This window comes from Ammodytes marinus, assembly GCF_949987685.1.
Source record: "Ammodytes marinus genome assembly, chromosome: 2".
Lineage (NCBI taxonomy): Eukaryota > Metazoa > Chordata > Actinopteri > Uranoscopiformes > Ammodytidae > Ammodytes > Ammodytes marinus.
Window position 1 is genome coordinate 9,535,695 of NC_137231.1, and position 15,241 is coordinate 9,550,935.

A 15,241-nucleotide genomic window follows, 5' to 3' on the forward strand; every position below is an offset into this window, starting at 1 on the left:
TGTCACGCTGTCAGTGTTTGTTCCCTGGAAAGCTGCCTAGAAGGCAGGGGTAGAACAGGAGGGATGAAGAAAGATGGCAGATAGAAATATTTCAGTTATCTCTTTAAAGTGTCCCTGGATGCAGTTCAGCCCTTTGGCTAACTAGATATGCAAAGAAATACCAATACATGTTTTCGTTTATGAACAGAAAATTCACGCTTCAAGCAAATACAATAAGCATAAGCAGCAGATTTAGTCGTAATATATATATATATATATATATATATATATATATATATATATATATATATATATATCCTCCAAACAATATATATATATGCATCCCATGGGTTTATGGCATTAGGGCCTGGGACGAGGTTACTAGTTGGCTGTTCTATATATATATATATATATAGAACATATATATATATATATATATATATATATATATATATATTTAAAAACAACATTTGCTCATTTCCATCTGATTCATACTTATTTCTTTAGTATCTCAGGAATCCAGCTGGTTATCTGTGCAGTGCCAATAGGAAAAGTTACTAATCCAAAGCCGGATGACTTTCTGTGATGAGAATTTGCCAAAAAAACATAAACAAACGAGCTGCAGGCGAATAACGTAGAGCTTTAGTTTATTTGAAGTTTATTTTTCATCTGCTATAACACTTTTATCATCGTTCACCAGGTTGGTTGTGCATTAACATTTGGCTGAAATTAAAGGTGTCAATTTAACCCATGATATAGCATTTAATCCTTAGTCCTTGCGTGACTTGACTATAAACAGCAAACTGATTTTTAGACAATAAACAGACTTACTGACAATAAATAACATTTTAATAATATTAATTTCAATGTGTGTATGGAGTGTTATAACTATAAATCAGTACGTCCTCGCATCTTTCCATTTGTACAATAATCTGCATATGTTGGTGTGCATGAGCTCACACCTCGGCTCCAAATGGGTCATTAATAGATGCACAGCTTTCATTTTCGAATCAGTTCAGAGTTCCATTTTCATTCTTTCTGAAGGTGGATTTCTAATACAAATCACGATTAATTATTCAATTAATTTAGGTTACTGTGTCAGGTTTCTTTTCTCATGAGCAGCTTGATATAAACATGTACTGTATGTATGATAAGTAGAAAAAAAAGGAGAACACAGGAGAGAAAAAATTAACTTTTAATCTGGTGTAGGCTTTGCTGACTTCTGGCGTAAACAAAACTACAATATGCATACAAATATTTTTGTGAAATAAATGGAAACAGACACAGATAGTAGCATAACACTGCTATGTCCACTTATAATGTAGGCTGGCTAAGAGAACAAACAGGATACTGATATGCAGGCTAAAAGCAAGCTTTGTGTTCATTATATTAACTGGTGTAACATTTAAGAAGGTCAATGTCTCTCTCCTGGCTTATTAGGACGACATGAAAGTGCTGAAGGTCAGGGTGAGCCTGATCCTGCTTCTAAAATGAATAAAGCATTCCTGTACTGCCTACACTGTGTTAGTCAGCCGTTTACCACCAACTGCTGACCTGGTAACCCTTGCAAAGGAGTGTTACATTTTACCTTGATCATTGCCCCTTAGGACACTGTTTCGTAGAATTAATTGCCGCCAAGCCAACAAACATCAACTTGCATTGCATTATTGTCTAAGGTGCATTGCTGATGATAATTGCTACCTTGGTGGTTCTCTCATCTGTTCCCCCATCTGTTTTTGCTCAAAAATAGATGTACCCTTCGTGCCCCCACATAACACATTCACCTTTGCTTTGGTTTTTCTATGTACCCGTCAGCACCACGCCTCACCCCGCATTTCAGTTGGTTCACCTGCATGACATCGTGTCAATTTCACACACCTCTAGCTCCTGTTTACCACCCACCCGCCCACGCACGCTGTAACATCATCCTTTGATAACCTGCTGCCTTCATATTTATGTTCTGTTTTGTTGCTTCAGATTTTTGCTTTGCGTGAAATTGTATTTACAGGAGTCGTTGGAAAAAGTAGAGCAGCATCCCTGTGATTTTCCCCGTGAGAAGATGCTGGGTAATGGGGATATGGCAAAGGAGAAAATGACAGGCATCCTTTAAAAGTTTGTTCACGCTGCTTAAATGCCTCTTCTGTGTGTGTGAGGTTGCATATACTTTCTACTGTATAGCAGCAAACTTTCTGTGCTGCTGCTCTTATGCAGATAGATTCACTGGCGGTATCTACACTATCTATTTATTACAATGGAAGAAGCCCCCTATTTATCATAATGTGATTATTCTCCATTGCACACACGGGCGATAAGTGAGATGGATGGTTCCAGTGGATGTTGTGGTGAGTCTCCCTCAATGACCTTGCACACGCTGCCTGTGCATACTGAGCCAGAGACAATGCTGCTGCCAGCTCTCTCAGCAGCGGTGCAGTGATTCATTGGCACGCCGCTCCCTCCGGGGTGCTGTATACGTTTGCGGCTGAAATGCATTGCTGGTTGGCATTATTGTTAAAGCAAACATAATTGTGTCATACTGTATGGTGCACTCCGACAGCTGTTTCCCATCCCCTCACACCACGTTGGTTTATGAGGAGTTAAGAAGCGGGCCGTTACCAGCCGAGCAATGATGGAATCTGATTTCCACAGCTTTGCTCTGCTTTAATATGAGGATATGACATTGTTGCCCGTCGTTAATGTTGTATTGCATCAGCCCAAATGTTCACACTCCATCTCCTTTAATGGTGTTGTATCCATCCATCTCAGAGACAAAGGTTGTCCATTCTGCTCCAAACAAGACCAGTTTCCCTCTGCATGCTCTGTAAATAAACAGGATTAATGGTAGCAATGGGAGCGTGTTGTAAATGTAGAACAACTATATGCCACACTCCTTCCATGCAGCTGCAGAGGGGACGCGCAGGGAAATTGACATTTATTTGTTTTTCTTAAGCCCTTGCACAATCTCAGGTTATGAACGATTAATGATTAGAAGTGTAGCGGCCGCTCCCTGCTGAGTGTGTGCTGCAGATAAGACTCTCATTGCGAGGAGGTTGTAATGAAATACATGCTTCAGAAAGCAACACTTTGATTAATTTTGAATGCTCCGCTGCTATGTGAGTTTTTCTAAGAATAGGACAAACCGGTGGAATTCATAAGTGTAAGACACAGATAAAAAAGAAAGAAACAGCCTCCATCTCCTGTAAAATAAAATATGTAAATTTGTCACAGCCATATTTGATATCAGTGCCTTTGTTGATATCACAGAGCTTTATCTGCATGTAGGTGGCAATGGTACTATATTAAATTCAATGGCACATACATTTCCTGAGTTCCTGAAGGCTGGGGAAATATTTTTCCAGTAAAAGTAAATCATATCTTTACTCTTGCTTGCAGAGTCTGGCGTCAGCTCAGTATTTATATCTGTCTAGAGACGACAAAGAAGGCTGCAGCCATACTGAGTGCTTCACAGAGCACAGGCCAGGCACAACTCAAAAACCGCAGAAAAGAGATTGATGCCACCTTTACGTCTGTATCATATCAACCTTGCCCAGAGCAAATGTATTTGGAAGAAGTGAGTAATCTAACGTTGCATCGTAAGAACCTATTCCATTTTATGCTTCTGAATCCCACTATCTATGCAAAAAGCCCTGGCGCCATGAAATTAATTTAAATTCTGAGTGGATACCTTAACTTTCTTAAGATTCTGCATAATATTATTTTATTTCTTTGTGAGGGGCCAGAGACTTGTCAATATTAATATGTGCTCTACATACAGTATATATAACTCAAGCAGGAGAATCTCTGACAGGCTAACATTAACAGAGATTTAAGCTTGAAAATGGCTCAAGGCACAGCATGCTTAAATACTTCTCAAAACACTTCAAATACTGTCATATGCACATTTATCATACATGCACAGCAAACATAAAACAGCACTCTTATCTTAAGACTCTTATCTCTTATTTTGAAACTTTAAAAGTATTTGAGAAGTCCACACTGTGGTGTGAATTCCAGCATTTCTGAACTGTTTGTATTTTAACATTTGTTGTTGACTCTTTGTGAAGACACAACACTTCCATGCTATTTAACATTAGCTGTTCTCAGCACTTGTGCACACATTTATGGATGAACTCCCACACAGTGGCATTGTTACATTAACACGGTCAGTTCAGGTGCAAATAAGGTTACACACAGAGCATGATTTAAACAGTAAAATAAAGTTTAAAAGTTTAAAAGTTCTTAGCAGTGAGCAAAAACACAATGCCAAACATTAGGTCAGATACGGCAGGCGTTGGCTTTGCAGCAGGGCCGCCGCTCACTATACGCAGGGTACGCAGAGCGCGTAGGGCATCAAGTTCCTGATTATTTTTTTTAATATATATATATATATTTTTTTTTTATTAAAAAGGAAAAAGAGATGATCCGGGGGGCCCCCCAAAATTGAGTTTTTAAAAAAAGTTCATGATAATCATTACATTACAAAAAATATATAAATTAGTTATGAACATCGTTGTTTTTTTCTTGTGTAACCTATTCAGGGGTGGATCACTGCACAGGCACACAGGGGCTCAAGGGCTCAGAGATACTGATAGTAACTTTTCATGTTGCATAGTCAAAGAGCTAAGTCACTGATGTCAATAACAGGGTCCAAAAAGGAATAGCCTAGATATAAGTATACTCATCACAATTTAACAAGATAGAAATCATCATAGGCCCCTCAACTAGTAGGGGATAAATACAAAAGCAAGTTAAAAACAACAGCATTAGTAGCTCTGTCTAAGGGGCTCCATGAGGGGCCTTGAAGGCCCTCTCACACATACACAAATAAGCTTTCTATGTGTGAATTCTAAATTGTTCATAAAAAGTAGCTATCCACTCTTTATCTGTTTAAATGGGCTCCTCCATCATAGAACATGGGTCTGCAGACCAATCTATTGTACTGTTTTTACAGTTGCAGAGTAAAGAGAGCTACCTGTTTAAGAAAAATCTGGAAAATAATGTTCCTTCTGCATCTCAGGATTTGATATAGGCTCTAAAATTTCCTCACAAAGTGCACCAGATTGATAGCCTGGCATTCCCAGACCTGCCACTAGGCACTGGCAAATTAAATTTGCTGCGCGTGTTGGTCTGGACACGCTCCGCTGAAGCTTTATCAAGAAAGCCAGAAATCTGGCTGGTGGTTTCAATTGGTTCTATCTAGAGCCCTTTATATGGTGCTCTGGGGAGGACGTAACCGGATGACGACAGTGACGTGCATGCGACGTCGAAGCCGTGATAGTAAACATCAAATATGGCTGCGGATATGTTGTGTGAGTTTGAGACTGTTTTGGCCTCGACCCTTAACGATTTGGAAGACAGCACTCAAATCTTTCATTAGCAAGTAAATGGAATGTTCTATTTTGCCGACTGACAACGGCAAACGTTTAATTTAACAGTTTAACAGCTGTTCGCTAAACGAAAGGGGCTTACGTCGCCTTGTGCATCGCTCTGATTGGTTGTAGTGCCATCCAACTGTGTGCAGTGGCATTTGAAATGCACGAGTAGGAGCCGCCCCTTGAGTTGGAAATTACTATTGATCGTGGCCAGACCCTCTATCGTTCAAGATATCAGGGTCTGGATTTCCAGGCTACCAGATTGATGCATTTTACTTTAAAAAGGTAAAAAATTCCCCGGACCCCCATCAAGGTACAGGGTCCCTCCAACAATATCCCAAAATCCTGTGGGAAACACTGACTTCCTTAATATGTTTTTGCCATTAATTTTATGTATCTGTGAAGAAAATTCAGTGTACTCAATTTGATTTGCTTTTCTTGCGCATTGGCTCATATCAATTATTTGGCTCATCCATGAACGCTACAGTACACCAGTCCAGCTTGTGTAGCTCAGTCAGCTGCATTAAGTCTAATGTAGAATTAAAATGAGATCTTATTTTAGACACGGAGAACCCTGCTGCACTTGGGGCATAACTCTGAGCACAGTTAGATTCCATTATGTGATTATTCCCCTCTTGAGAATCATTTGAGATCCATTAATCTGGGAATTTTAAATAAAAAGCTATCTCAAGTGGGAGGCCTGCAGGATATTTAGCTCAGGAAAGGAGAAAGGTAGGACACATAGTGGAACAATCTCTGAGTCAAGCAGTTTTCATTTGTGATTGTAGAGTGATATGTATCCTTGCTTGCTACGCACCAATGTGTTTGTTTAATTCTGCAAAATGTGTGCACATCCTGATGTAAAGCTCCTAAAAGGTACTAGCCGAGGCTATTACCAAATACAAACAGTACACCAGTTTATAAGTCAAAAAAGCTCCTGCTTCAGTATGAACGGCTACAAGAGATGGCATGATGGAGCAGACATTGGACGGCATTGGACGGTGTCAACAATATATATTCACAATTTTGGATGAGTCATTGCTGGAGGGGAAAGAGAAATCATATTGTACTGAGTATGATTTGGGCCGATGTGGATGAATAACCCTCATGGTGTTATGCAGAGGAAATGGCAGATCCAGGAAGAGGGATGACGGGCCTGTCTGTCAAACCCAGATCTTATCAGCCTGGTGGGGTGTGTCAAGGGGTTCTCAAGGACACAGGGGGATGAATGGAGGATGCTGGGAAGGCAGGGAGAGCTCATCAAGGGTACGGAGTGTAGAAAGACGTTCAGCTGCAGCAACACCTCGGCTAACCGCTACAAAATAACCACGTCAGGTAAACTGCCACACTAAAGGTTTCCACTTATACATATATATATATATATATATATATATATATATATATATAGTTCAGTCAGCAAGCTTTTAAACAATGGAAGTGCTGGATTAAATGAGTGTATATCAGACTGCTTTGAAACCTCACTGTCAAAAAAGATTCATTACATTGTTACCCGCAGCAGTTACAATGTAGAAAAATATAAAAGGTTTATCCATCAAATGATATCTGTCAGATATCAACACATCCATACATATTATTTCTCATAAAGATCAATCATTATGCTGTGATGAATAACGAGACTGGCATAACTGTGGTAGCCTCAATTGTTTCATTGTTATGAACAGAAGCAGTATGGATGTTTCAGTTACTCATTCTGTAGTTGACCCCCTTTTGACAGATGAATGTCTGTGTGAATATTGAAAGCTTTTCACACACAAAACATTCACTCACAAAACGCTGTGAATTTTGTTTTAACAAGCTTTGGTTTAATTTCATAATATCATCACAATGCAAAGTCCATGGTGAGAGGAACCGCCAGACTGTTATTCATAGGAGAAACACGAATGCAAGTGCAAGATTTCTGTCACTTTAATATTTGTATGGAAAATATGAAACCAGAAGGCAATTATCTTAGCATACAGACTGAAAACATGATAAACCTGTCTTGGTCCAAAAGTAATATAAAAAAAACAACAACAACACCCTAGCCCTAACCCCAAAATTCCTACTATTCATTTAAACGTGAGCTGACTCTACAAGATCAGTGGTGTGTTAATCTTTGGTCTGATTGATTTGCATTATTTGTTTACCTTATGATGACCACTGACTGGAAGTTATGGCTACCTACCCTTTTACCCTCCACATTGGCCATCAACAAAGCCTGGAATCAAAGGAAAACCCAAATTAATATTGTTTTCGACTAAATACAGAAAGAGCCATTCGCCAGCCTCTTAGAACAGTGGCTGTCGTACTTTTACCAAACACTCTCACATTATTCAGTGAGGGCTCTTTCTAAGCACTGTTCCCATACAGGTCATTTTTGGATCAATTACCTATGTACTTTCTGTCCCCTGCCTTCATGTGATAAGTAGTATGTTTTGCTTTTGGAATATGAATCGGTTACACTTTTTGTAGATAAGTATGAGGTAGGGTTCATCGAAGGAAAGTCAGTGGGTTGAGAGAGAGATAGATAGAGAGAGAGAGAGAGGCAACGTTGGAGTGTGGGAGGGTTCTTCAGAGATTTTATAACTGTACCCTCTTTTTCCTTGAATTCTAGAAATCTATCATGTGAAGACTTGAGCGTTTGAGGAATTGCTTTGAAGATATATGCTGGAGATCATCTCTCAGCATGAGATGATTATACAAATGTAGCCAGCGGCACTTCAGCGTCGTTCTGTGCCATATGGATCTCAAGACCACGTTGCCCTTGGCAAAGGCTTTAAAAAGCAAAGGGAGCTTACCGTGTTTTGAATCGACCAAAAACCATTCCAATGACCAAGAGGCACAGGCACCTAAAAACAAACCGTTGTCTACCCGTAGAAGTCCTCCCAAATGGCACTGAAGTAAAGGAAAGCCTATGAAAACACAGCAGCAAAACTGTGAAGAGCTTATTTTACTGTTAGGATTGGAGAGAGCTAAAGTTAACAGATATTTTACTTCCCTTTAAGTGTATGAATGTAAAGCGAGAGAAAGCTCCTACACCGTTCTGGGACAAACACTCTCTCAATCTTTCTGAAGTTCAGAAATCCACCTACCAGCTCTTTAAAGCTCTAAAAGGTTATCTCTTGGTTGTTCAGTCCACAAACAGCAGTATGTTGGATGAACAACAACCCATGAAATCATTCTCTTCATTTAGATTTGAGCCATCTATTTCCTGTTAATGACATCTACATTTTCTTTTCTGAATTGTGAAGGTTGTTAAGTCTATTACACTCAGTCACTACTATCCATGTTTAAAGGTAGCAGGATTATAACCTCATTTAGCAATTTATTTATTTTTTAAATATTGGAAGATTTTAATTCAAATAGCCTTTGTGGACACAGGCTATTTTGTAATTGACTGTGGATTTTTTAAATAAAACAACACATTTAATTGAAAGCAAAGTCATATTGGTCTAGACTTTTATCCAGGTTAGTGGCAATCATCAACTTCTTGTCAGAGAGATAGCTTCCTCTCCGTGGCCACTCTGACAAACTTTATGTACAAGGCAATGGACATTTCTTCGGTCAGGTTCAGTTAATGGCTCAGTTTGACCCTGTGATGTGTGAGCATTTCAGACAAATCCAAGCTAAGAAAGCCTCTGACACGTAGGCCTATCTGAGAAGTCTGATCCAAAATGAAAAAAAGATGGTGACTTTTGTTCATCCTTTGTATATGGAGTATCTCATTATGCCATATAAGGTACATTAAACCGGTAGATGCAAGGACTGTTTGCCTGGAGCCCCCAAATGGCTTAGTTCGCCACTGATATAATATGAGCTTTCTAAATGAATCATTGGTGACATTTATGAATGATGATTGACATATCGCCTTGACAATGGCTTACAGGAACAGGAAGATGCTATGAATAGCCACAGCTGTGCGTAAACGGTTGAACATAACAGAAGCTGCTCTGACACTGTTGAAAAACCTCGCAGACGAGACTCAACTCCTTCTCTGCTGTTCTTGTCATTGACAGATATACTGAGAGGAACAGGTATTGACGTGAAGGGGGATGTTTAAGAGCTTTTCTACATCTATTCATGGCTAACTGTGGAAGTGTTCGGGTGCCCGGTGGCTGTTCCACAATCTTTGAGATGCAAACAACATGCATTGTGGCAATTAGTGAGCTTAAGAGGTGATGGCGGTCATGTTATTGAACTTTGAACAGAGCCTCCTTGCTATAGGTTGGTACTTGTGGTACAGACATGAGAGCGGTATCAATCTTACAAACTAACTCTGGGCAAGACATTATATGAACGTAATTTTCAAACTATTCCCTCAAAAGAAACTATCGTTGACAGCTGAAAGGAGCATACATCGATTGATGTCGGCGTCTTTATTATAGGTGGTGTGAATCCATAGAAAATGAACTGCGTTTCTAATTGAAGTATTTATGTTTGATGGCAAGTCTAATTGTGCCCAATGGCGAGGGTGCTGCATACTGTAACCTGCTCTTTCCATTTTTCCAAATGGCAATGTAAAATGCCAATGTCTTTCAATACTATTGACTCAGTTATTAGAAGGTCTGCCTGCAGCGGCCATTTTCAGCCCTGTGACTTGTTCTTGGTGACTTATGAGTCTCTTTGACTACCCTTTCCACAGGCTCAGGAGCTGGTGCTAAAACGCTCCATGAACTAAGACAAAAACCTTTTATTAAAGCATTAAAGTTCAGACTGACAAGCCCATAACTTAGAGACATGTTTCCCAAATTGGCCAGTTAAGAGCTGCTCTTATAGCCTTAAGATGTTCTGCGAATATGGCTCCTGCTCTCCATTCGATGTGCTGTAAAAGAATGTGGGCCAGCCAACGCCGCCTCAGAGCTAAAGCCATGAGATGAAGGGCCTTTTTTCAGAAACTAACTTGAAACCCTTTCACATGGAAGTAACAAAAGGGTTAGGGGGCATGGACAGATTTACCAGGAGCGGATTAAGCCTCTCTTTTCACCTGATGTGTGTTTCACTTTCTTAGGTTTGACCTGTTATCAAGCATTTCAGCGGGATAAGTGTAACATTTTGACATTTTATTTTCATGCACAATAGATATAAAAAACATTATATTATTTGTTGTTCTTGGAAAACTCATTTTTACCCAGGGGGCAAAACCCTCTTTTTTTGGAAAACAGACATGGGCTGTTATAAACGGTTGTTCACCAGAAATGATATCTAGGACCTTCAAGGATCATAACCTGGGTGGACAACCTGCTCAACTACCTGCTGGAAAGCTACAGGGGGCCGAAATAGAAAATCTGAAACATGGTTTAATGCGAGATATAATTTCTGGTGAACGACCTTTTACAACAGCCCATGTCCAAAAAATAACTTTGCCCCCTAGGTATTTGCAACATATTCCCATCATCAACCATGGCAGGAAGCGGATCCTGGCAATCGTTTCAAACGCTGAATAAATGATGATTCAACAGAAATGCACCGTTGCTTGAAAAAAATAAACGAATGTAAATGTAGCGCTCGAGACAAAGTTGAGACGACATCTGCAATCATCCATAGCTGCTGGACGCATGCTTCATTTGGAGTCTGGATTCACATTCCATACCTGTCTATTCAATATGTTACAAAAAACATATATTTAGGTTGATGTCTCACGCATAGTTTAAAAAAAAACATATTCACAGCTTTCACTCTACATTTGCATTCAGGTACATTACATGTCTGGTTATTCTTGACCAGATTTATTCATTCTAACATTCGTGCAATATTAATACTTTAAACCTCTACAGGGCAGAAATGAAAATGTGCACTACTTTATTATTTGCCCTGTAGCAGAGTGTTCTCCTCTCGCTCTCTTATATTTTCTTCTTCAACTTTGCAACTGTGCAATGAAGCCTCTGCATACTGAATTGAGAAAGTCCGACTTTTAACTTTGGTCTCTTTGCCTCTCCAAAGGGCTGAACCTATTCTCACCCGGATGAAGGAGGATCACACCCGCATCATCCTGCCTGCTATAGACAACATCAAGTACAACACGTTTGAGGTGCAGCAGTATGCTAACGCCGCCCATGGCTACAACTGGGGCCTGTGGTGTATGTACATCATCCCTCCGCAAGAGTGGCTGGACAAGGGCGATGAGACGGCCCCTATCAGGTGAGTGCCTCGGCTGCTGGCAAATACAGCCTCCATTATAGATGAGGATGTTTGATGAAATATGGATAGCCACGGGATATGACTTATTCATGTGTGGAACCATCAAACTGAAGTGCTCGGTCGATGTGTGGCCCAAACACACAAATAGAACATTCCCATAGAAAGCTGTCTAATTACCATGATGAATATCTCTTGATTTAAATGCAGGATCAGGAGGTCACGGCGATTGCAGTTTCATTAGTGGTGTAATTGTGTGTTGAATATGAACAGGGCATTCCTTTATGCTACCGCTGATTGGAGGGCAGCACTGGCCTGTATCATGTTTCTGTATAATCTTAGAATTGATTATGTGTGTGTCCTAGGTCAAATCATATTGGATTTTAATAGGATGAGAAAGGGCACCGGGGTTCTTGTGTTGCATGGACAAGGTTTTATATTCCAATCAACGCTAAAGTAACACTAACGACAGAGTCCATGGAGTTAAATAGAATGCTTTAGCGGTGGACATGAGCTCTCTTTCAAAGTATTTCCCTTTACTTGTAATTTAAGTCAGACAACAATCTGAAACATGACTTCCTGGTCTCCATGTTTTCTAATCAATATGAAAAGTAAAAGACTGAATATCAGATCCTGAGCCATGCAGCACACAAGCATCTTCTCTTTGAAGGCTCACCCCAACATTGGTCAGCAGTGCCACAACAATAGAAAAAATAACAATGATTTTGTTGCCAAGGCAGCATGGCTGAGCCGGCATGAACATGAAGACATAACAACAATAATAAGAGACAGAAGTAACTGGAATCTTTTCAAAAACCAGCAAGAGATGTAAAAAATGCAAAAAGTATAGTTTTCTAAAATTATACTATTTTATATCTCTGGCTGCCTGGGCTCCATTTTAGAATAACTGAGCAAAATATGAATAGGGGAAAAAAGAGATAAAGATAGGTCAATCAATATTCACATAGCAGATGTGGTCATGCCTATTAAAATGCCCTTTTAACTATACATTGTAGCTGCCTCCCTGGTGTCACCACTAAGCTCTGATCTCTCTGATGAAATGCATCAATGCATTCGTCTCAGAAGGACATGCAAAAAAACATTTAAACTGTGAAAATATATAAAATGTCATTACTGAATTATCTTACGGTATGGGCATTTAAAAAGTCTTACTGAACACACTGACCAAGTCATAATCTGCTTAATGTGGAGGAACTGTCACTTTAGTTGCTGGTGCAGGAGCCTGTGTGCAAGGTCAAGCCAGAGGCAGCAGGAAGTAGCACAGCTATTGTTTATCATCTTTTCCATATTCATGGCAAGGCTTGAACGCAAATGTTGCCGTAGGCTTTGTGCATTGCCACTGCAATTTGAATGCAATAAAACCTTAAGTTATGGTGAAAGGTTTCATACTAGATTGTTTTTCTTGTGTAAAAGAAATAATATACAGACCTCAAATGTTATGTTTGATTACAGAGGCTGAGTGATGGCCCAGACTGCACATAGTCAAAAATTATTTAGGAAACATATATAATAGATATTTATTAATATAACATATGATACGTTATCAGTCCTTCCCTACTGAAAAAACAAGTCCACTTAATTGAAAAAAAAAACTGATATCTGTGTATTTACACATCCTGCAGTTGATGGAGCAACACTATCTTGTCTCACTTATCTATTGTATCGCCAATATTCACTCTTTTTATAGCTCTGATTTTGGTCTCCACCATCTCCTGAGAGAAATATCTGGCTGTTTAGCTGCTAAATACTTCACTATGTTAACCTGCTAGTCGTAACTGTGCTGTCTGGTGGTCAGTGGCTTTCTAGAGTTTTTTAAGCAGTTTGAGTTCAAAAAAGAAATGTTGCTTCTTTAAGCTCCTTAAAGTCAAGTCAAGAGGAAATTAAAAACTTCCCAATCAGGCTTCAGATCAATGTCAGCACTTGTTCACTAATATGCCCTGAATTTGGTGTAATTAGAACAAATGATTTACCACAAGTTCAGGGGCTATAGCACAGAGAGCTCAAACACAACAGAAATGTCCAAAATAAAAGTTAAAATAATTGCATAACCAAAGTAGCTACTGAAGCATAAGCTTGTTGTAGAGCCAGAAGCCTGATCATCTTTAGTATCCACAATATACATTGCATTATGGATCTGAGACACACTGGCTTATAGGGAGTTTAAAGGCCTGCAGTATTTTTGGGTTGACCTTTAGCCGTGGATGCTGCATTCATAACCAAATACGGTTCACTGCTGCTAGATCGTCTTTTAATACCCCAGACTACTATGTAAGTGCTAAAACATTCACACAACAAAAAGTGAATTCCAAACCAGGGTTTCATTATCTCGCTCAATCCAGCGTAGGCGAAGCAACAACAGTATAATTTGATCCAGTTGGGCTCATACGAACAACAAATGTAATAACGGTATGTACTGTAAAGCTCTGTGAAAATCATGTATTCTTCTTGAGCATTAAGTGCTAGACTTGAGGCAGGAGAAAGATAAGCGAGCAGCCTCAGACACTGCTGAGCTGAGTCGTGTTTCCATATTGACACTTTGCTGCAAATGGACAGATCACCTCAAGGCCCCGCTGAAGGGTGGCAGCTGTTTGGATTTCTATTGGAAATCATTCTCCCACTTGTTTCCTCGAGGTTTCTGCCCATCAACAACAGAAGCTCTGTGGCCATTCAGAGCACAGTCTGTCCCAAAGCCTTTTCTGCCAGTATGTGGACACATCTGACAACAAAGCCAGTAAAATGGTCACATTCAGGCACAAAAAGGACATGTTCTGAGAATACAGAGGCAACTTCAGCAATTATTGAAACCACATAGTGGGGGGCGTTGAAGTTGCCATCAATTTGTTTTGATGTGTTGACAGATACCTGAAATCCTAAATTGAAATCACAGGGAGACAGATATTCTTTTTCAGAAAGCCATGTATTTGGATAAGAGTGGTGCTTTTTAAAGAAAGATTTTTTAGGATAGACAACTTATCATTTTGAGATTTTACTCAATTAAACAAATATTTTCAATACATATAGCTTAATAAGTTAATAAAACTACTTGTAAAATTACTCAATTCCATTATTAGCTCTACATGTTCATCTCATACCTCGCTTCCTCAAAGTCGTACAATTTTCAAATGAGAGGTCACAGACAAGCCAGACGTCATGTTTAAGAAGCAGTTTCAATAGCAGCGCCTTCATCTGGGAGAGAACTAATCAATCTTAAAGGAAATGTTTTATCATGCCAGAATACATTACATGTATAGTATGAGATAGCTATACTCCAGATTTCAAGCAAATGATCGTTGGGGGCCAACATTAAGGGCTGTGAAAGGCGGATGAGCCCTGCAGGCAGACCATCTGTACACTAAAAATAACTAAACCTAATGTTATCAAATGAGAAGTCCACTGGAAAATTCCAGCCTCAGTCTTTGATTTCTAATGCAGTCTACTAAGCTACAAACGCACACTTTCTCTGAATTTGCTGTTTGACTAAAGCAATATAAGTTCATTCTCGTCTGTGCTCTCTACATGTAGGTACAAAGAGCCAGAACAACAGAGCAGGTAACAAAAAAGTAGAGGGCTGATGGAGAGAGAACAATGGCTGGGGCTGTTGGTGTTATTCCCTCTTATACAGAAAATCCACTGGGGGACTATTGTATTCAGCACACATCTGATTGCACGGTCACACAGAGTAGGAACTGTGGTCGCATTGCATCAATGTCTATTGAACGTTCTTATTGATGGAGAAA

At 39.5% G+C, this 15,241-nt stretch overlaps 1 protein-coding gene across 1 annotated transcript in view; it reads left to right on the forward strand.

Moving 5' to 3' along the window:
• Positions 1-15,241, forward strand: part of galnt9 (polypeptide N-acetylgalactosaminyltransferase 9) — a gene marked incomplete at both ends in the record, with an annotated part of 83,395 nt that overhangs the window by 36,504 nt on the left and 31,650 nt on the right. The window contains one exon of the mRNA XM_080040784.1: positions 11,289-11,486. Coding sequence (XP_079896910.1) covers positions 11,289-11,486 — 198 coding nt within the window. The remainder of the gene's footprint in view (positions 1-11,288; positions 11,487-15,241) is intronic.